This window comes from Podarcis vaucheri (assembly GCF_965113315.1).
Source record: "Podarcis vaucheri genome assembly, chromosome: 10".
Taxonomy (NCBI): Eukaryota; Metazoa; Chordata; class Lepidosauria; order Squamata; family Lacertidae; genus Podarcis; species Podarcis vaucheri.
The window spans coordinates 64124321-64148236 of record NC_138748.1 but is presented as its reverse complement, the minus strand read 5'-3'; the positions used below and the strand labels follow the sequence as shown (position 1 = coordinate 64148236).

General features: G+C 43.9%; 1 protein-coding gene across 22 annotated transcripts in view; it reads left to right on the top strand.

Moving 5' to 3' along the window:
* CELF2 (CUGBP Elav-like family member 2) overlaps positions 1-23916 on the top strand; it is a 543470-nt gene that overhangs the window by 168233 nt on the left and 351321 nt on the right. For 5 of the 22 annotated variants that reach the window (XM_082238986.1, XM_082238984.1, XM_082238985.1 and 2 more), the window contains exon 1: positions 2195-2409. The exons of 6 other annotated variants lie outside the window; for them this stretch is intronic. In XM_082238986.1, coding sequence (XP_082095112.1) covers positions 2303-2409 — 107 coding nt within the window. In that variant the 5' untranslated portion in view covers positions 2195-2302. Of the gene's footprint in view, positions 1-2180; positions 2410-23916 lie in introns of those variants that run through there. 11 more of the 22 variants (XM_082239000.1, XM_082239001.1, XM_082238989.1 and 8 more) reach the window with 9 other exon arrangements.

Genomic DNA, 23916 nt, shown 5'->3' with positions numbered 1-23916 from the left:
GGAGGATTTTCCACTGTTGGGTTCACTGAACTCTCCCAACAGAAGTTCCATTGATTTTCCTAGTGAAACCCAAAGGGTCTTTAGTGAAGCAGTTTTTTCCCTCTTTTCTGAAAGAGAACCATTGTGCCGATTGCTGGCAATGCTGATGGGCTTTTGCCCTGTTTTTGAACTGTGGAAGCTGCACCATCGCCAGGGCTTGGCAATGCTTTTCTTTAGATGTTCTAACTGGGGTTCCTGAGTGGGGAGAGTCCAGACCCGATCCCTGAGATTGTATGGAGATGGGAATGGCCCAACCAGATGGCCACGTCCCCCTGGCTCCATGAAGCCTTGTCAAATATATTAATCAGGATCTGTCCATGCTAAGCAAAATTTAGATAAGCATTTGCAAGCTGGATGGAATAGAGGCATTTCTCTATTGCACACTGCTTGTGGCATGTGCGCACTATGCAGAGGTATGGATTTGAATGTGCATGATCCATGCGAATCCAACATAAAAAGCATGCTGCTGAATCAAAAACAAAGTTCTGCCTCCTCGATTTGTTATTTATTTCATAAAATTTATACACTACTTGATTGTGAAAAACCTCAAAGTGGGTCACGAAACTGCACTTTCTTCTGCTGCGCACAACTGGGTGCAGACCTTGCCTTCCAAAGCCCGCTCACCTCTTGACCCCATGCAAGAAGTTTCTATGAAGGCCTGCCCCCTCAAATTTTTTTATTTTGGGGGCAAAGGGCCTTGGGCCCCGTATCACTGGTGCCTATGATACACAGCAAGCGAGTGTAGCGTGTAGGGGAGGAAAAGTTGGGAAATACAGAGGTATCTCGGGTTAAGTACTTAATTCGTTCCAGAGGTCCATACTTAACCTGAAACTGTTCTTAACCTGAAGCACCACTTTAGCTAATGGGGCCTCCTGCTGCTGCCGCACCGCCGGAGCACGGTTTCTGTTCTCACCCTGAAGCAAAGTTCTTAATCTGAAGCACTATTTCTGGGTTAGCAGAGTCTGTAACCTGAAGCGTATGTAACCTGAGGCACCACTGTACTGTGCGACTAGGAGTTCTTGCACTGGCTTCCGTTAGTGTGCTGGGGTTTGTTTAATCTGGCCTGTGACTGTTGCGTTGTTGAGGGCAAGCCATGGAAATGAACATGTTAGCAAAGAGAAGTGAAAAATTGCCTAAGGTGGGCGAGGAGAGCATTTTCCAGGAAAAGCAAAATGATAGCTAGGGCTGGCTCATTGCTGCTAGGAGGGAGTTATTGCTACAATCTTTATTGTCAGTTAAAAGAGAGAGCGAGAGAAAGTATTTACTCAAATTGCAATACAGTGGTACCTCGGGCTAAGTACTTAATTCGTTCCGGAGGTCTGTTCTTAACTTGAAACTGTTCTTAACCTGAAGCACCACTTTAGCTAATGGGGCCTCCCGCTGCCGCTGTGCCGCCGCCACACAATTTCCGTTCTCATCCTGAAGCAAAGTTCTTAACCCGAGGTACTATTTCTGGGTTAGCGGAGTCTGTAACCTGAAGCGTCTGTAACCCGAGGTACCACTGTATAGAGTCACGTTGTACTGAACTGATACAGAGGAGTACAGAGGGAGTGGCTCACTAGGGGTTAAAAGACAAAAAAAATGGCAAGCTTTTTTAAAAAACAAAAAAACCACTAAGCCCCTAAATGAAAACTTTCTTCTGGTTCCCTGCCCCTCCCTCCCTTGTTCTGGGGCTCATAGATTCGATAAAACCACTTAGCTTGGAATGTGTTGGGAATGAGGGAAAGAGGACCTCATGCCGTGAGTCTCAAAAAGATTCCAGCCCCTCTGAGTGTGCAAAAGTTCTGTCTGCCTGGCATCCTTAAAATGCTTGTGAAACAACTGATGGTTTTTTGGGAGTATGCAAATGAGACTTTTGTATGTTCTCCCTTCCGCCGAAAGAGGAGAGATGTCCCTTTAAACACACACACAAACACACACACAAAAACCTGATCTCCTGTGTCTGTGTTTCCTCCCTCCCCCCCCCCCCGCCCATCCTTTCTCTCATTTTGGGGAAGGGTCCTACATTTCTTTCTCCCTTTTTCATGGTAATTAGAACAAGAAGCTAACACCAGCTAAGGAAGAGTGAGCGCAAACAAGACCCCTATAGGCAGCCTAGTGCATTAATGTAAAATATGCCCAGAGAACATAACTTGTCAGAGAGGATTATTTCTGTTCAGTGAATCTACAGGGGCCCCCTTTGCTCCGCCACTCAGCGTCTGGCGAGAGACAGAAAGAGAGAGAGAGAGAGAGTAGCCATTAGTGGGTAGCTACTGTGGCATTGATGTTTGAGCGCACTTCTGAACCGGCTTTTGTTGCAAATATCGGTGCAGAAAGCATGCGCTGTCCGAAATCCGCTGTTACTATGAGAAGTGAGGAGCTTCTTTTAAGGTAGGTTGATGCCTCCTTTGTACAGGCGGGGGCTGCTTGAGGCGGGGGCTTTTTCCCAGTCGCCAGGGCCCATTGTGGCTAGGTATCAAGTACTCTTCTCCCGCTCCAATTATTATTATTTTTTTGGGGGGAGGATATATTCATATACACCCTGCTTTTCTGCAAGTGGCGTTTCTGTATCATGAACCTCCAGTTGCAAACAGCTTGAAATGCAAAAGCCAACAGGAAGCAATTTCATTTTTCATTTTTTTAAAAAAGCAATTTTGCCACCCCCACCCGTCCCAAACCCAACAGTTTCTTTATGATGCCTCTTCTATTGCATCCTTCATTAATAGGGATTGGGGGGGTGGTGGGAAAGGCACGAGGGAAGAGCAATAAGGGAGACTCCATATTAGAGCCGATTCCCTAAATGCCACTTAAATTGGTGCTTGGGTTATATAAATAACCTCTTCTAATCACTCCCCTCCTACAGCTCACACTGACCGCTTGGCACTTTTCTTGGGAGAGGGGGACAAATAGATAAATGCATATATATTTATAATTGGAAGAAACTCATATTGCATAGATGAATGGATTCTTAGCGTTCTTGGGTGTCATGAAGAGCCAGCCGTTAGCAGAAGCTTTTCAGAGCAAGGAAGGGGGGCGGGGAAGGGGAGAGAGCGAGCGCCAGAATTTCTGCTCAGACTGGCACCCTGCTTCTGGCGCGGGGGGGCGGGGTGTAGTCTTTTGTCTATTTTCCCTAGCAGACATCCGAGCGTGTGAATACATCTTTTTGGCTGACAATGGGACGATAGAACAATAGAGCTGTCAAGCTAGCTTAATGTATGTCTGGGGTTGTAGTTGTGTGTGTTTTGTTATATATAAAAAATGCTATCTCTTTTTTAAAAAACCAACCCCCAAAAAACAGCAACAACCCCGTCCCATTTAATTTCCACTAATCTTATTTGTATAGACTGTGAAATGAAGTACACTCCCATTGTTTATCTCTTTAAGGAGAGTGAGTGAGTAAGAGAGAGAGAGAAAGATCCACTATTTCCCTCCAACCCCTTGCATATTATGACTTTGTCTACCAGAACAAAGTTGCAAAGCTATATACTGGCTTCTTTAATTTCAGGAAGGAAACTTACAGATCCTGAATGCTTAATAGGGAAACATTTTGGCTGGACAAGTGGCTTCTTGTTAGCCTTCCTCAAACTCTTATCTTATTTTGGATCATTTCCACTTGCTCCACAGTTTCGCAGAGATGCTACTTAAATTTTAGTCTTGGGAATAACAATAAAAAAATCCAGCTGTTCTAACATATGTCAGAATTTCTGAAGACATAACAAATAGCAAACACTCCACTTCCTCTAGTGCCTGTCTTGAAGAGAGAGAAAACCCACTCAGGGTTGCAAGGTTGTAAAAGATTATTTCTAAAAATTAAAACGTTCTCATATCTGCAAAATGGGACTGGGTGGCGGTGTTATTAACCATGAGATCCACGTGTGAATAACGCTATTTTGAAATAATAAAAAGTTAGCTCATTTCATGGCAGTTGGAGGAATGGTTTTGCTTTGCATTTTTAACCTTCATGGTAAAGAGTTTCTTCCGAAGGTTTGTTTATGTTCACAGTAGCGTGATACTCACTTTGAATTGGGTTGAATTGTCTGTTTCGATCAGTACATTCGTGGGAGGTGAATAGGAATAATTTGTGGCAGCTCTCAAGCAAATCTACCAAATCCGACACACAAACATTGTAGGGTTAAGGGGAGTCAGTTGTTTATATTTTATTTACTGCGTCAGGAAGTGCATTCAGGATTTCAGCTCAAGATTATGATCACTGCGAGTGGGAATTGGCGCTGTTCGTTTCAAGAATAACGTAAAGATGGGTGTTACAGTTTTGTGTCACCTATGTGAGGTGGCCGCTGGAAACCTGCTTGCTGTCTAAATGCATCTGGCAACGTGGGTGTGATATAAAAGCAGGAGATGCTTGTTTATGCTGTGAAGCAAATGATGGATGCCACTGAGGTGTGGTTGTGGTGTTCTCCCCAAACTTTATTGTAATAAAAGAGGAAGGGTCGTGTTTAAATATGGAGATACCATAATTGGCAATCAATGGCTCCAATCGTGTTGAAAGTTAATGGGCCAAGTTAATGATAGCTATCTTAAGCTTCGTTGATTGATTTGGATATAACTCTGCCACAGCTGACTTCAGCTTGCTTGGGAGTCCTAATGGACATGTTGGTAGAGTGGTACCTCAGGTTACAGATGCTTCAGGTTACAGACGCTTCAGGTTACAGACTCCGCTAACCCAGAAATGGTACCTCGGGTTAAGAACTTTGCTTCAGGATGAGAACAGAAATCGTGTGGTGGCAGCAGGAGGTCCCATTAGCTAAAGTGGTACCTCAGGTTAAGATCAGACCTCCAGAACGAATTAAGTTCTTAACCCGAGATACCACTGTATTGGCTTCAAGAAAAGTGGATTTTCACTTTAAGGCTCCCAATAGCTGCCTTTCCATTTGCACCCCAAGCAGACATACAACTGGCTCCCAACTTTATTGAATTCAGAAACTGAGATCTGCATCAAACCTGACAGGTTACTGAGGATCAGACAAGGCATTCTTTCATACGTGCTTGTTCCATTCGCAGCTGGCTCCCTCTCTCCCGCCATCTTGCTTTGCTCATTTATTTATTACATTTGTGACCAACTCTTCCCCCACAAAGGATCTTAGGGTGGCAAACATCACCATGTTAAAACAGTGTTTTCAAAAAGCAGTGCAACTTCAGTTAGCTCATGAAGCTTATACTCCATTCACCCAAGGGCAAGGTGGGTTTATAAGCTTGTTCAAGCACCAACCCCACACATGGCTGGCATGCTCATGTGTTGCGGATCACTACACATCACCAAACCTGTCCCTCTCCCATGTAGGGCAGGGAGAATTCCCCCTACTCTGCACACCAGTACCTACCTTGTGTAAATGGGAGGAAAGTCACTGGGTCATAGTATCATGGCAGAGTTGGAAGAGACTGCCTGCAATGCAGGAATCTTTTGCCCAACGTGAGGCTTGAACCCACAACCCAGAGATTAAGAGTCTCATGCTTTGCCGACTGAGCTATCCCAGAAGATCTCTTCCAATGCTGCAATTCTGTACATATAAAACAGAGCAGCTTCTTCCTCTCCCATCCCCCCCCCAACTCCCTGCACACTCCCAAAATCAGGTTTGGGGTCAACTTTGAGGGGCATAGGGAGAGAGGATAGAAAGTCACATTTCACCAGCTGAACTACATGCACAGAACATTGGTGCTTTAGGGTAACTTAAATCTTGGGTAGTTCCATTCTGTCCTGGACCCGTCAAAGCCAGTTTCTTCAGGTTTTTTCACCCTTTGTTATTTATTTATTTTAACACACACACACACACACAGTGTGCAATTTACTGAAATCTCCAAATAACATGAAATGCAGTTGAGCAGATTTCACAGTTTCTAAGGTGTGCTCTGCTTCTGGCTGCTGTTCTGTTCTTGTCCCCTATGACAATTTGGAGTATGGTGAGTATCGAGAGTGCATGTCAACATAATTTAAAGAAGGAACAACCTTCTCCGGGTAGATGATGCTCAGGTCAATGTGACATTTGTGCTGTGAAGTCCAGTCCAGCTCCCCTTGGTGCTGAAGCACTGAGCAATCCCCACATTCATTTCTGACAGGTGTATTTCTGCTGAGCTGCCTGGCTATGGGTGTGCGCACACAAACTCTCACACAAAGTAGTTTGCGTGCACTGTATGGAAATTCAGGTTGTGCCCATGCATATTAGGGACAGCCTTTGTTTGATTCATCTTATTTCTTCAAGGGTTCTCTTGACGCTATCTGTGCTGCAGAATATTGTTCCTTGGCATGCATTAAAACTAAGCAGCCCATCGCTTACCCTTTTTCTACTAAAAGCAAAATTGCAAATTGTTCACAGTCTTTGCAGTCATTGAAGCGCCCTGTCCTTTCGTTTCGAACATTGAAATGTACCCCATTGTGCTTCAACAGACCTTTTAGTTTTCCCTCAGAGCCATTAATGAATCACTTGACAATAATCTATGGAAGCTATCATCTACCGGTTACTAATGTGGGTTTCGAATCAGATTTTAATTGGTTGTTGTTGGCGGTTTTCAATAGTAACTGTGTTATTCCAGGAGTACCTGTGTGCATATATATGCTGATTACATTAATAATGATAATCTAATGTGAATGTTTCCTACGCCAGCTCCTTTACTCTTATGGATGATGTCTTTCCATTCTAGTGTTGCTTAGCCAAGTGATGCCCAGAGAGTAATATGTCTCTAACAACCACCACTGCTGCCGCCGCCCAGTTCCTTTGTTGAGACAAAGTGAAAGATTTATTCGGAAACCTTACATTCTTACCCGTGCAAAGGAAAATAGGTGCTGGTGTTTCCCCCTTGTGTCCTTTAACTCACAGTTGTCTAATGAATCAGATGGGTATAGCTTTGGGCCTAACAAAAGAAAGCATTGCTTCTCATGGCACATAGGCCAAAATCACACCATTCCTTTCAACTTTACACCACTTTAAACAGTCACTGCTTCCCCTGCAAAATATTTTTTGGCAACTGCCGTTTGTTAAGGGTGCTGAGAGTTGCTGGGAGGCCCCTATTCCCCTCATGCTGCTGCAATTCTCAAGAGCTCCCTGTGAAGAGGGATTGGTTGTTAAAGCGCTCTGTAAGTTGTAGCTCTGTGAAGGGAACTGGGGTCTCCTAACAACTCACAGTACCTTTAACAAAGTAGAATTCTTTGGGGGAAGACATGACTGTTTGAAATGGTATCATAGTGCTTTAAATATCTAGTGTGAATGTGGCCAAGGTTTGCCTGTGGGGTTCTCTACCATAGTGAAGGCTCACTAGATTAGTTGCTCTTTTAAAATGGATTAAGATGAATTAATGGAGGGAGGTTTAACTATGGTGGGGATGAAGAACTTCTGCCCAGGAGCCAAATGCCTCTCTGTCTGACCCTTGGGACTCTTCGCGGGACACACCTCTCCTACACAGGTCACACCCCCTCACTTGCCCTGCTTCACACCCTCCTTGAATGTTTTTACCTTAGTGGAATATATCTGATGTTGCTTCTAAGACCTTATAACTGTACAATAATAACAATTAGGGATTCATTGCCGTTGATCAATGCAGATCTCCATATGCTACTTTTCGGCACACTATTTTCTGGGCATGTACATGGGCAAATCAAGGTACACGGGTAGTGCTGTGGTTTGAACCACTGAGTTTTTTGGGCTTGCTGATCAGAAGGTCGGCAGTTCGAATCCCTGCGACAGGGTGAGCTCCCGTTGCTCTATCCCAGCTTCTGCCAACCTAGCAGTTCAAAAGCATGCCAGTGCAAGTAGATAAATAGCTACCGCTGCAGTGGGAAAGTAAATGGCGTTTCCATGAGCTCTGACACTCGTCACGGTCCTCCATGCACCAGTAGTGATTAAGTCATGCTGGCCACATGACCCAGATAGCTGTCTGTGGACAAACACTGGCTCCCTTGGCCTAAAAAGCGAAATGAGCGCCGCACCCTATAGTCACCTTTGACTGGACTTACCCATTTTACCTTTTTATGTGCAAATGATTTAGAGTGCTCCAATATCTTCTTTGGGAGTGACGAATGTTGTGTTTTCTTGCAAGCTCTGTTGGGTATAACGGAGCTTGCACACCATTCCCTTGAAGCAGAAGCACATTGTGTTTTCCACATTCCTAAATGCTTTTTCTTTGGAGCATGCAGTGGCCACAACACTCCCCTTTCATGCCCATTGGGTGTCTCTAGGATGCAGAAGACAGAGACCCTGCAGGGACCCTGCTGCAGGAATAGAAACCCGCCAAGTTGCACCACTGATCTGTTTATATCGTCCTGTGATAAAGTGGCCCAAAATGTACAGAGCCATTTCCACTTACCCCAGACTTTGGCCCACTTAATCATACATTTAGTGCATTTCTTCTTGTTGTTGTTTAGTCGTTTAGTCATGTCCGCCTCTTCGTGACCCCCTGGACCAGAGCACGCCAGGCACTTCTGTCTTCCACTGCCTCCGGAAGTTTGGTCAAAGTCATGTTAGTAGCTTTGAAAACACTGTCCAACCATCTCATCCTCTGTCGTCCCCTTCTCCTTGTGCCTTCCATCTTTCCCAACATCAGGGTCTTTTCCAGGGAGTCTTCTCTTCTCATGAGGTGGCCAAAGTATTGGAGCCTCAGCTTCAGGATCTGTCCTTCCAGTGAGCACTCAGGGCTGATTTCCTTAAGAATGGATGTGTTTGATCTTTTTGCAGTCCATGGGACTCTCAAGAGTCTCCTCCAGCACCATAATTCAAAAGCATCAATTAGTGCATTTTGCAAGTAATCAAAGCATCTCACATCCATAGCACTGGGACAATTGAAGATAGGCAGAAACAATGGTTCCTACATGGCAGATGGGGATGGAGGCAGTGGGGTGTAGAGCCTAAATTCAAAGAGCGCAACTTGCCTAAGGCCACCTTGAGACTTGGTAGAGAAGGTGAGAATTGAAGTAGGGAGTTCCTGTCTTGCATTCTTAGACTCTGTGCAATGCTGGTTTGCAAATTTCTTAACTGCTAAACAGTCTGCAGGGAACTTTATAGAGTTTTTAAAAAATCTTCTTTTAAATGCATTGTTCCCAATTCATAGTGGAGACCGGCTAGCTGTTGTTCAGCTAAGACGTATCCATTCAAAACAGAAACCACCCAGCCTGTTGTGCATCTGTCCACCCTTCCTTGTGTTCATCATTGTTCTCCATTTAAACCGCATTCCTGGCTTGCTATTTTGCCAGGCTATTGCTAATCAGTTCCCTCATTTAAACCACTGAGCCATTAACCAGTTCTCTAAGAGTATTTGTCACTTGTGGCTTATCTCATATCAGAATGATCAACATGTTGAGGAGAGATCTTTCTCTTCTTTCTGAGTTGGTCCCTGCATTGAGCTGACACCCAGAATGGTTTCTGTAAGGAAGTTCAGACCACCTTTAGAGACTGTTGTTTTGTGATAGGCATCGGCTATACAAAACCTTAAACAGGAATATCCCATTGCAGCTCTGCTGAGTCCCATAACTCTTTAATGATCTACTCAGGGCAGGCTTTCATTTCAGTGTCACTTCCTTCCCCAGGAACCAGTACAAGGTGAGTTAAGAATGAGTGTTAATAATAATAATAATAATAATAATAATAATAATAATAATAATTATTATTTATACCCCACCCATCTGGCTGGGCTTCCCCAGCCACTCTGGGCAGCTTCCAAAAAAAATATTAAAATACTGTAATACATCAAACCTTCTAAGTTCCTGTTGCTCATAAAGGTTCTTCTTGCTCAGGATTTGTGCATAGAGAAATTGCTGGCTGCAGATTTCCAGAGTTGCAGTCTTCTGACTTTCTCCTTCCCCAGCAGCAGTGCATAATTGTGCTTCACTGTGTTAAGCTGCAGGCATAGGATCCACGGCAAGCCATCTACTCTGCTAACCTCACCGAGCCTCTGATACTCTGAACACACACCAAATCAATCTACATTGAAAGGGAAACAGTAGATAATTTGCCATATTTCAATATATTATATGATCTTTGAAGTCTATTTTATGCCCGTGTTAAGGCTGCCTTCAACAGTGGTGCCCCCTCTCCTAGAAAGGTGCCTTAGATACATTCACGAAGTAACTTAAATAATACAGGGAGACTCCAAAGAGAAAAGAAATCCAGAGGACGCCCCACAAAACAGTGTATGGTTTAAGAAGAAAGATTCAGAGAAGTTTTGTCTTTCTTACATCAGGCCTTGTACATAGCAGGGAGACATTCAACCAAACATACACAGGAAAACTCCCTCAGAATTACAAAGCCAATCAGAGTATGTTTCACCTCAGCAGACATCATGCCACTATGCCTGGTTGCTAGGCAAAACCACTACCGCCATCTTGGTTATCTGCTTTAGTGATAGCAGAATTAACCCTGGAATGAATAATCTCTGCTGTTGCATTTTCAACAAGATAAACCATTAAACCATCAAGTCTAATATTGTCTACTCTAACTGGCAGTAGCTCTCCTGGTTCTCAGGAACAAATCTTTCTCAGCCCAACCACCAGAGATACAATTTCCCTGAGTTCCTACCCTGTAATTTAATTAGAATAAGAGTTAATCCAGCCATGGAGAGCAGGAAAAGCCAATCAGATTCAGATGGAGAAAGAGCCCCAAAATCAGTTTTAGCTCTGGACTGGTGAAGTGCTCTATGTTCTACTTGCTCTGAAAGTTTCTCTCCCACAGATGCATACACGACATTTTCTATATCTCAGCATGTGAGATTAGAATGCCTTTTCTAAGTAAGGTTTGATTCCTATTCTTGACACCCCCATTCTCAATTTTAAATATATAAGCTTGCAAGCTGTACCTTGAGAGCTGAATGAGGAATGGGGTGGAGGGGAAATTAAAAAAAGAAAAAAAAACACAAAAGGAAGTGGCTGGTTTAATATTCATATGTGGGTCTTCTACTTTCAAGCATAACTTGCACTTGGCTACTTAAGAAGTCATTCAGGAGTGAATCAATAGTAATTACTGTAATCAGGAGGGCTAATTAGCTGACGATGCCGCTGATGGAAAGTTCATTGCTTTACAGCCCTTAAAAACACCTAACTTGATGAAGCCTAGAGGCAAGGAGGGTGCTGTAAGTGGAGAGGCTTGGATTCTGATCTGCTGCTCTTTTAATTGAAACAATCCTGGGCTTGGGCTGCGGACTCCAGTTTCGTTCACACGACACATCTCTGACAGCAGAGATCTTACCAGTGACACACCAGCAGTTTTGGTTTGTATTCCTAGGCATGGACATTCTTGGCAGTAGTTATAACTATGATGTTTTGTGGAGGGGGTGTCATCACCAAGGAAATAACAATAGCAAACACTTTGGGTGGTGCTGCTGCCAATTTGAAGCTGGCTTCGGATACTGTTCATCCACCCCAAGATATTACACCCATCCTTTAACGGCCCTTGACATGGCTTGACATTTGTGGAAGGACCTCCAACTTCATTTGTAGGCAAAATCTGAACTCATCCAGTTTTGATGGAAAGGTTGTTGTTTTTGTTGTTGTTTTAAATTCCTAGAAATTCCTCCTATCCTTCATCTGAGAAAAGACCTTGAAGTTGCTGTCCACCTATATAGTTGCCATCTTTAAAGGACTTTTAAAGCCCTTCACGGCCTAGGACCCTCATACCTACGGGACCACCTCTCCCGGTATGTCCCACAGAGGACCTTAAGGTCCATAAATAGCAACACCCTAGAGGTCTCGGGCCCTAAGGAAGTTAGATTAGCCTCAACCAGAGCCAGGGCCTTTTCAACACTGGCTCCAGCTCTGTCTCATGAGACCAGGGCCCTGCAGGATATAATTTCTTTCCGCAGGGCCTGTAAGACAGAGTTGTTCCGCCTGGCCTTTGGCTTGCAATCAATTTGATTCCCTCCCCCTCTTTCGTTTTTCCTTTCTCCTCCTGTGATGAGGCTGCATTTTAATGTTTTAATGTTGTATTTTAATCTTGTTTTTTAAGTTGTATTTCAATCAGCTTGTTTTTATTATTGGTTGCTAGCCACCCTGAGCCTGGTCTTGGCTGGGGAGGGCAGGTATAAATAAATTATTATTATTATTATTATTATTATTATTATTATTATTATTATTATTAGTGTAGAAGAATATAGCTAGATAGATAGCTAGAGAGACAGGCTTGTAGAGTTGGAAGGGACCACAAGGGTCATCTAGGCCAACCCCCTGCAATGCAGGGATCTCTTGCCAAACATGGGGATCGAACCCACAACCCTCAGATTAAGACCTGCAAAGTTTGCAGAAGTACAAAAAACAACAGCCCCTGTTTGGGGTGGTGGTGGGGAAACATAAGGAAAGAGAAATTTAATGATGACTCATGACACTGAGCAGGGAGGAAAATGGAATAGAATATATCGGAAAAGGGAATGACTGGTCAGCACTCTGAACATACAAAATAACTTGAGATGTATGTGTTCCCGAGGGGATTTCCCATGTCCAGTGGGTGGTGGCTGCCTCTCTTTCTAAATGGTGCCTCTGAATTGATTATGGATGAACTCTTTATGGTTTCCCAAAATCTCAGGAGGACCACAGCAGCAGAAAAGCTTTTAGTGCCACGTGGCTGATGAGAGGGGTTGTTTCTGAGAGTCACATCAGTGAAGATTACAGAGCAGAAAGGCACTTTCTGGTTTTAATCGATTGCTCGGTTTTCAGGTGATTGAACCATCATTTCCAGAACCAAAAAATAAAAATAATGGCATTCCTCGTTCTCTTGGTATCATTAAAGACGGCCGAGCGCCGCTTCTTATTTATCTTTGCCATGGCTTCCTTATGACTGTTTTACTGCTTCCCACACATCGATGCGTTATGTCAGCTGTACGAAAGGTAACTAGAAATGGCAGATGGTGAGAGAAAGTGTCGCCATGCCTGGAATGGCTTGGATTATCAGGGCAGCAGGAGTTGCTGGCACCGCGGCCCAAATCTACTTGACCTGCCGAATGTTTGGCTACTGGAGAGAGTGATGAATCATCAAGAGTTCACGAAACACGGTTGCTGGCTTCTCCACAGAGGAAATAAAAACTAGGATTTCCCCCTCCTAAAAACTGCCCAAGTGGCAAAACTTAAAGGGTTGTGTTTGCTGTTTCCTCTTCTTTCCCCCCTTCCTCCTGATTACGTCATCTCTCTCTTCACGATTCGTTATTCGCTTAAGGAATTTTCTGCCGCTAGATGCACGACGCTATTAGGATGAAGTCAGATGTAATACTTGGAGCAGGTTATCCAGAAACAATGAGAATCTAGCTTCCTTCACAATTTTTAAAACAGGTTACGGGGTTAGGCATCCCTCTTGACTGGGAATGGAGGAGAAATTAATTCAGTTTGCATTTAGAGGTGAACCTATTTAAGTCACGCTTTTATCACACAGCACATGAACTTCAAACACAACATTCCTTCTAAATTCACATTTCTTTGAATGTTGCAATGCAATTGCCCAGCATGCACCGGAGTAAAGTGTGCCTAAAAATGCACACATGAGTGAAAATAAGATACAAAAATGGCATTATATTAGACAAAATTGCTTTGCGAAAATGTGTACGTTAGGAGAAATTTGCACTTAAATGCTTATGAATTTTCATGAGGACTTAAAGAAATACAGACTGATGTGGAAATGTGGAGAAGGGAACTGATGATTGGGGAAAATGAGAAACTTAGAGAAAAATGATGTTGGCAGATTTGCCCATCCCTAATCCTAGCCCTCGGGGGTGGAGGAGATTTTCTTTTTTTTAAAGCCCATTCAAGCAAGCTGATATAATTTGCACCTTCTGGACTAATCAGAATGTAATAATTATTCAGATTTCAAAGTTCTCTGAATTTTGCAATAAAGTTCTCATCTAAAAAATAAATAATGAAAGGTGTTAAAAGTGCATATTTTAAGATCAAATTCTCTTTTTCTATATTTAGAAATGCACGTTTTGAAATAAAATATGTATTTAAATATGAATCTTCCCACAGTTTTTCCTTTAAATATAGAGTAATGTGGAAAGGGGACGCAGGTGGCGCTGTGGGTAAAACCTCAGCGCCTAGGGCTTGCCGATCGCATGGTTGGCAGTTCGAATCCCCACGACGGGGTGAGCTCCCTTCTTTTGGTCCCAGCTCCTGCCCACCTAGCAGTTCGAAAGCACCCTTAAGTGCAAGTAGATAAATAGGTACTGCTTTATAGCGGGAAGGTAAACGGTGTTTCCGTGCGCTGCGCTGGTGTCGGCTCACCAGAGCAGCTTCATCACGCTGGCCACGTGACCCGGAAGTGTCTCTGGACAGCGCTGGCCCCCAGCCTCTTAAGTGAGATAGGCGCACAACCCTAGAGTCGGACACGACTGGCCTGTACGGGCAGGGGTACCTTTACCTTTAATGTGGAAAGAGGACTTGTGAATGTACACATGCAACATCAATATGGACCATCCTAAATTTTGGGGGCCACATTTTTTAAAAGTAGTACCACATGTATATTCATGAGAAGATAATAGGTCCTGGAGCACCACTAGCCAACATAGTGCCCTTCAGAAGTTATTGGACTCCCAATTCTCATAATCCCCAGCCAGCTTTGCCAATGGCCACGGATGATGGGAGTTGTAGTCTGGCAATATCTAGAAAGCACCACTTTTTTGGGGGAGGAGAACGAATTCTAGGGCTTGAGCCGATGGCCAGTTAGACAACAAGCAACCTTACTGTAGCTGAGTTCTGGCTTAGATCTCTCAGTGCTAGGGTGGGTTTCTGCCTGTTTTCATATTTATTTATTTGATAAGATTTTATTAAAGCTTTTTCATAATACCATGAGATAAAAGAAACTAATCCAAATAAAAACAAAAGCAGGCAATGAGATAAAAAAAAAGATTCCTCTCTCAAAGGTAACTCTCAACCCTTATCTCACGCAGAAAGTGGTGGACCTGGGAGCTTTTCTTTTCTTCTCCCCGTTCCGCATACTGGGAAGTCTTCCCTTCCCTGTCATTTTTATTCATATTTTTATTCTTATTAAAGCCTTCTAGATACCTTTATGTTGCGGGATGCCACATAAGTGTCATTTTAAAAAAAATGAAAAAATGGAAGAATGGCAGGTATATAGATGCAATAAATAAATAAAGCCTGCCAAGTTTGGCTAACAAACTGCATATGACATGATTCTCTCTTGTTAGGGGGTGGGATAGAGATCCTAGCGAAGCAAAGAGAGCAGTGGCTTTTGGAAGGTTCCCATTGGCTAGGCTCATGCTCTGGATTTATCCCAGGAGACGGCCACTCTAGTCTGAAGGCCCTCTGACAACAGGATTTTGGATAATTTCTTACTTAGTCTTCAGAGAACTGCCATGCCAGCAGTCAAGAGTACAGCGTACATGGGTAGAGGAACAAACTGCCTTACTCAGAGTAAGGCAGCTTTATACGTACAAAGCCATTTTGAAAGACTCTGAACAGCATATTGAAAGACAAAGTGGAAAAGGAGAGGTGTGTTGAAGAATAAGGGAAACCTGAATACTGCTGCAAACTCTGTTGTCGGCGAAGAAATAGGAGAGCGGTCAGTTTTGCTTTTTCACGTTGCGCTACTCTATTCAATTGTGTTGACACTGACATATTTTGCTGTTTGTGCAAATGTATTTGACTTCATTCTGCTCAAAAACAATTACCCAAAAAGCACCACAAATAACCCAAAACAGCAAGGCGCAGATCAGAAACCCAAAGAAACTTAGACTCCAAAGAAACTTGGTTTACAAACTGACACAGGAGGATCCCATGTGAAACCGTGCTGATCAGTTGCAATATGACTTGGAACTAGCGCTAAAGACTTTATGGAAAAGGCGGGCATTGAAGGGATTTTGAGTGAAATATGAGAGGTGGCTTCGGGCAGATGCTTGGGAGGAAAATGTGTGAGGTTGGACTGTTTAAGGCCTTTGCAATGGCTGCTTTGATGAGCAGAGGCGATCTTGGGCAAAAGGCCCTTCTGAACTTTGCTCCCTGGAGGAGGTCCTCTCAGCTGGAGATGCCAGAGACTGAACGTGACACTTTATGCATGCAAGGCATGTGGTCTACCACTGAGCTGTGAGCACTTTCTGAAAGTGCCAACCCCTTCCGCCTAATTGCCTAGTCTTATCTGGGTATGCGATGGCAAGACTTCTTGTGAGGCTCATAAATTGCCATCTCGGAGGGGGGTGGCAGAGAGAGCTTCCCTCACGCAATGAATGAGCAACGTGCGTGCTGACCTGAAAGACAGGATCAAGGCGATGGGCAATTGTCAATGACACTCTGAGGAGGAAAGCAGATCAGGTTTATCACTAGCAAGCATTTTTGTAAGAACGGACTAAACAAGGCAATGGCAATAGAAAGGAAGGGAAGCAAACTGAAGAGGAATAGGAGCAAGCAGTTAAGCTCCAGACCACGAGAGAGAATAACGTGGGTTCAAGCCCAACGTTGGGCAAAAATATTCCTGCCTTGCAGGATGTGGGAGTAGATGACCCTCGTGGCCCCTGCCAACTCTACAGTTTCGTGATTCTGCGTACGTTCATTCATAAGTCTGTCCTATCCCATTTCTGCATTACAGTGGTACCTCAGAAGTCGAACGGAATCCGTTCTGGAAGTCCTTTTGACTTCCGAAACATTTGGAAACCAAGGCACAGCTTCCGATTGGCTGCAGGAAGTTCCTGCAGCCAATCAGAAGCCGTGGAAGTCGTGTCGGACATTCGGGTTCCAAAGAACGTTCGCAAACCAGAACACTCACTTCTGGGTTTGCGGCATTCGGGAGCCAAAACATTCAACTTGCATGGTGCTCGGGATCCAAGGCATGACTGTATATGATTTTTTAAAATGCAAAAAAACCCTTATTTAACCATTATTTTTGAATGTATTTTACACACAAAATAAACTTAGAAATGTGTATTTTGTGTGTAAAATACATTCAAAAATAATACACATTTCTAAGTTTATTTTGTACACATGCCATTGTTTCTTGGTATTCTAAGAAGCCTCCATGCTCTGGTCAAACTGGGACTGTAATTGTTATAAACCAAATAAAAAAGTCCTTCCAGTAGCACCTTAGAGTTTCAGTTACAGATAGGTAGCCGTGTTGGTCTGTCATAGTCAAAATAAAAAAATTCCTTCCAGTAGCACCTTAAAGACCAACTAAGTTAGTTCTAGGTTATCTGAAGAAGTGTGCATGCACACGAAAGCTCATACCAAGAACTAACTTAGTTGGTCTTTAAGGTGCTACTGGAAGGAAATTTTTTATTTTGACCTTAGAGTTTGTTATTGGTTTGAGCTTTCGTGTGCATGCACACTTCTTCAGATACACAAAGAATGCATGCAGACGAAAGCTCATACCAATAACAAACTTAGTTGGTCTCTAAGGTGCTACTGGAAGAAATCTATTTATTTTGTTTCGAGTACGGCAGACCTACACGGCCTCCTACCTGTAACTAGTGTTATAAACCTGAGTTGGATCTGATTAAAGCTATCCAGTGTATTAGTAAACCATATAGTCAGTGACCAGTTCCTCAATAGTGCCAAGAACAGCAAATGACAACCAGATTTCTTAGAAATTTCACACATGCCAATCTCTATTTCTCTCTCATTCTGGGACAGTTCTTAAAGGTTCCAGAAGTAACAGGAGGAGGGTGAATTGATGTCCAGAATTTCCCCCTACACTCTGGGACATTCCTGTTGCTTCTAGAATGCCCGTAGTGACTGCATATCTTCCAGACTGTTGGGTTGTTGTTTTTTGCTGTATGATGGTAGATGATTAAGAAATATGTCAAATAAATAAAGGCACTGGTTTCAGTCATTGTAACCATTTTGCACATTGTCTGGAAAAGAAGCTATATACATTTTCCGGATATATTTTGGAGATTCTTCCTCAGGAGAAACATCTAATCCAAAGGTGCCTTGCATAGACTGGCCAAAATTCTCAGTAGGGTTGCAGACATCTCTACTAATTTTGATAATGCCAGTAGGCTGTTACATCGCCTGTTTGACATTGTGCTGGTGATGATGATTTTTAACCACAACCACTCGATGCTTTCACAGAAAATTACCTTTTAATGGTTGGGGTTTTTATCTAATGGTACATTTTTATGCTCTTCCCATAAAAAAAATTAAAATTGTACAATACATTCGGTTACATTATTGCAGTATAATATGCTAAACAACTTGTGGCCATTATAGTTAATGAAAATGTTTATGATGATTAATTTGGAGCTGATGGAATTAAAGAGAAGCAGGAAGAAGGGAGAAAACAGCCAAGGGGAATTGGGGGAGGCCAAGTTTGATTGGCTAATAATGTTTGATGATTCATACACACATCCCAATAATTAGTGGGTGCACTAGGGAACCTAAGCCCCACCTGTTTTCCATTGTGCCACATGTGCCAATTTATTTTGGTGAAGGAGACACAATCTCTGGCTGAAATTGGTGGAAATTTGGCTGAATCATGCCAACTGCATTTGAGGGATGAACATATGATATTGGGTAACTGCAGATTGGTATTTTAGGGGCTCCCTCTCGGTTCTGACCAAGAGATTGTGAGACCCAGCAGACCTGGCCTGTGAACCATGCTTATCCTGCTGGCTACTACTTTATCAACAATTTATATTTGTATGGTCGCCCAATGACATATGTTCCCTGGGAGGCTCACAAATAAAGAGATAAAATAAAATATTAAAAATACAAAATAAAAGAATTGAGGCAGTAGAATAAGAAACCAGGAAGCTTCATCATGCCATGTTAGATCACTGATTCATCCAAATCAGTACAGTGGTACCTCGGTTTACAGATGCTTCAGGTTGCAGACTCCACTAACCCAGAAATAGTACATTGGGTTAAGAACTTTGCTTCAGGATGAGAACTGAAATCGTGCAGTGGCAGCAGGAGGCCCCATTAGCTAAAGTGGTACCTCAGGTTAAGAAGAGTTTGAGGTTAAGAATGGACCTCCAGAATGAATTAAGTTCTTAACCCAAGGTACCACTGTACTGCCTAGGAGCAACTGTTCAAGGTTTCAGACTGAAAACATTCCCAGCCCGACCTGGAGATGCCAGGGATTGAACCAGTGACGTTCTGCATGCAAAGTAAGTACTCTCCCACTGAGCTATAGCCTTTTCTCTATTTGTTCTTTGTAGCAGAATAAAGCATAGAACCATAGAATTGTAGAGTTGGAAGTGACCACAAGAACCAGCTAGTTCAACCTTCTGTAAGGCAGGAATATTTTGCCCAACGTGGGGCTCGAACTCATGACCTGGAGATAAAGAATCTCATGCTTTACCAACTGAGCTATCCATCATGAATCATAAAATTGAGAAGCTTGGTTATATTTAAAAATGCAAGTTGTTGAAAGGGCCTGGGTGAAAGGTCTTCACTGAAAAGACCACAAGGATGGTGCTAGGTGAGCTTCTCTAGGGAGGCTCTTCAATAACCTAGGTGCTACCACCAGGGAGGCGCTGTCTCTCTCTCTCTCCATAGTAACCACCGACTTTATTCATTCACGCATGCATTCATTTACCACATCAATTTACTACAGTGGTACCTTGGTTTAACAACTTAATCCCTTCCGGAAGTTTGTTCTTAAACCAAAGCGTTCTTAAACCAAGGCGTGCTTTCCCATAGCAGCGGTTGGACTCAATTTACAAATGGAACGTACTCAAGAGGAAGTGAAACATGTTCTTATTCCAAGGCAGAGTTCACAAACCAAAACACCTACTTCCAGGATTGCAGCGTTCTTAACCCAAGTTGCTCATAAACTAAGCTGTTCATAAACCAAGGTACCACTGTAATAGTTATGGTTTCAGATAGAGCAAATTGGGTCAGTTTGCCTTAGAATGTGAACTTCCTTCTCTCAGTTTGACTATGTCCCAGACTCCATCTGCAATGCTTGGTCTTCCCTGTGGGTACAACTTTTGGAAACGACTGGGCTAAGTACATTATCTATGTGCTTCGGTGCCATTTTCTGCAAGGTCAGGTCTCCCTTTGCATTGCTCACGTTTGAACTGGGAAGCCACACTGGTACGGGGAGGTGACAGTAGCTTCTCACGCCAGTGTTGCCCTCTCCCAGGGAGTAGCATGAGAAATCGTCATGTGGTATTGGACCATGCCAATGTGATGCCAAAATATCCCATCTTTTGCACATTGGTTGCATCGAAAGGCAAGGGGTATGAACATCCCTAACTTAACTGGAGCTGCCCAGAAACTCCAGCGGGTGCAGAATGCCGCGGCGAGACTCCTTATGGAGTCTTCACTGCGGGATCACATTCACCCAGTGCTATACCAGCTGCACTGGCTCCTGGTGGAGTACAGGATCAGGTTTAAGGTGCTGGTTTTAACCTTTTAAAACCCTATATGGCCTAGGACCCTCGTACCTACGGGACCACCTCTCCTGGTATGTCCCACGGAGGACCTTACAGTCTTCAAACAAAAACATCTTGGAGATCCCAGGCCACAGGAAGGTTAGGCTGGCCTCAACCAGAGCCAGGGCTTTTTCGGCTGTGGCCCCGATCTGGTGGAATGCTCTGTCACAAGAGACTAGGGCCCTGTGGGACTTGACATCTTTCTGCAGGGCCTGCAAGACAGAGCTGTTCCACCAGGCCTTTGGCCAGGGCACAGTCTTGACCCCCTCCTTTGTTAATCCTCATAGAACTCTAGTCCAAAAGTTGCCATTAATTTGATTTTGAATTGATTTTAGAATGAATTGATTTTAGAATGCTGTATTACTTTTACTGTTGTTAGCCACTCTGAGCCTGGCTTCGGCTGGGGAGGGCGGGATATAAATAAAATATTATTATTATTATTATTATTATTATTATTATTATTATTAACATATTGAAACAATTCTGAGATGGTTCTGAAAGAAAACGGCGCTACTCCACAAATGCAGCGGATCGCATGCATTAGTTTCATCTTCTGCTAGGCTATTTCTCTGCCAGTCGTTTTCCGGCACTGAACATGTGCCTCGTTAAGAGGGAAAGAGTAAATAAAGAGAAAAATTAACAAGTGCTAAGTGCTTGTAAAATGTAACCAAATCCATCTGTGACAGCCCCCAGTGTGGGCATGTTTAACATGAGTTTCACGTCCTCATTTCGCACAGTAGCATTGGCCTAGAGCAGCCTGGTCTCCACTGAGTCCAACCAGAGCCTCCTCAAGTTCAGCATTGTCTTCACTGACCGGCACCCAGTTCTCCAGGCTTCAGGCAGGGAGCATTCCCAGCCATGGATTGATCCTGAGATCATGTGCCTATGAAACCGATGCTCTGTCGTTGAAGCCCCTAGCTGGCCACTGTGTGGGAAGCAGGAGACTAGACTAGATGGGACTTTGGCAATTGGTGTCCAGGGTTTCATCATCAGCTCTACTTGTGTGGGGGGTTGTTGTTGTTGTTTTGTAAACTTTATTATTTTTATTTCATACCATAATTACCCGGACATTGAGCCAGAGACCTTTTGGAGAGCCACAGCCGATCACTGTAGGCAATACTGAACTAGCTGAACCCATGGTTTTATTCAGTACAAGAAAGCTTCCTAGGTTCACCTGAAGGGATTGGATTGATTTATTTTGGTGTTGGAAGCCACCCAGAGTGACTGCCAGCTAGATGGGCAGGGATTCTTCTTCTTCTTCTTCTTCTTCTTCTTCTTCTTCTTCTCCTCCTCCTCCTCCTCCTCCTCCTCCTCTTCCTCCCCCCTCTGGCCATTTAGATAGAGTGCAGCATGCAGGTATTCCCCTGGTACTTCACCATCAAGTGCTGTTGTTGTTGTTTAGTCGTTTAGTCATGTCCGACTCTTTGTGACCCCATGGACCAGAGCAAGCCAGGCACTCCTGTCTTCCACTGCTTCCTGCAGTTTGGTCAAACTCATGCTGGTAGCTTCGAGAACACTGTCCAACCATCTCATCCTCTCTTGTCCTCTTCTCCTTGTGCCCTCAATCTTTCCCAACATCAGGGTCTTTTCCAGGGAGTCTTCTATTCTCATGGGGTGGCTAAAGTATTGGAGCCTCAGCTTCAGGATCTGTCCTTCCAGTGAGCACTCAGGGCTGATTTCCTTAAGAATGGATAAGTTTGATCTTCTTGCAGTCCATGGGACTCAAGTGCTGCTCACCAATAAAATTTCTGAACAGGAAATCTGATTGTCATGTTAGTCATTCTCCATGAAATCCCCAAGAACATATCTGGGCACCTATTAGCACAACATTTTAAAATGCATGAATCAATCTTTGCATTTGCTACGTTCTTTTTCTCCAACTGCCTCCTTATATGAATGATGACAGGGGGTTTTTTTCCCCTTGTTCCAAATGTCAAAAGATTTGTATCCTTCCTTCAGAACCTCCAAAATGTGTTTCTTCCTCCAGCAGAGAGTGAAGCACCAGCTCTTTATCCCTCTCGAGCCAAAGAACTTGTCTTCAGCTTTCCAGCCCACATTTACTTTTTAATGAGGGTGTTACATAACTCGTTTTAAAAATTACGAAAGGCTCACAGCTAGTGAACTGCGGCAGAACCTTTGGGTGCTATTCACATCTATAGGGCACAAGGAGCGGGGAGGAAAGAAAACTGCTTTGGATGTGTGGAGGCTGGCTTAATGAACCCCCGCCCCCCAACCTCTTAGGAGCTCGCTTATTCACACATGCATGAATATCACTCTGCAGGGCCGGTCCTACTGTTAGACAGAGTGAGTGGCAGTCTCTGGCAGCAGATTTGAGGTGTTATGAAAATGCAGCAAATTTTTAACTACTTAAAGGTAAAGGGACCACTGACCATTAGGTCCAGTCTTGGCCGACTCTGGGGTTGCGGCGCTCATCTCGCTTTATTGGCCGAGGGAGCCGGCATACAGCTTCTGGGTCATGTGGCCAGCATGACTAAGCCGCTTCTGGCGAACCAGAGCAGCGCACGGAAACACCGTTTACCTTCCCGACGGAGCGGTACCTATTTATCTACTTGTACTTTGACGTGCTTTCAAACTGGTAGGTTGGCAAGAGCAGGGACTGAGCAACGGGAGCTCACCCTCTCGTGAGGATTCAAACTGCCGACCTTCTGATCGGCAAGTCCTAGGTTCTGTGGTTTAACCCACAGCGCCTCCCACGTTAGCTACTTAGTTTATTCTTAATCGGGGAAGGTTACTGTCAGAGAAGGAGAGGGGTACCTTATTTATTTATTTACGGCTCAGGTATGGCCCAGAATAACATAGCTGACCTTGGACTCTTAAAAATATATGAGGAGCTTGGCAGGATCAGGCCTAAAGCCCCTGGGCTCCGGCATCCTGTTCTCACAGTGGCCAGGCGAATGCCTATGGGAGGCCTTCAAGCAAAGCTTTGACTGCAACAGCACTCTGCCCACCTGCAGTTGCCAGCAGCTGGTGTTCAGAGCATGCTGCCTCCAGCAGTGGAAATAGACATTGTGGTTAGTAACCATTGATAGCCTTACCCTCTATGAATCCTCTTTGCAAGCCACCAGAATTGGTGATATCCTCACCACCTCTGGTGGGAGGCAAATTCTATAGCTGTGTGAAGAAGACCTCCGGGTCCATATAACACCGGCCCTGAAAGGCCTACATTGGTTCCCAGTACGTTTCAGAGCACAATTCAAGGTGCTGGTGCTGACCTTTAGAACCCTAAATGGCCCCGGCCCTGTATACCTGAAGGAGTGCCTTCACTCTCATCATTTAGCCTGGACACTGAGGCCCAGCTCCGAGGGTCTTTTGACGGTTCCTAACTGAGAGGAGTGAGGTTTCAGGGAGGGTCTTCTCTGTAGTCCTATGGAACTCTGTCCCTTCAGTTGTCCAGGAGATAACTAACTATACAACCTTTAGGAGACATATGAAGGCAGCCCTCTATAAGGGAGTTTTTTAATGGCTGAAGTTTATTATTATTATTAATATTATTATTATTAATACAGTGGTGCCTCGGGTTAAGTACTTAATTGGTTCCGGAGGTCTGTTCTTAACCTGAAACTGTTCTTAACCTGAAGC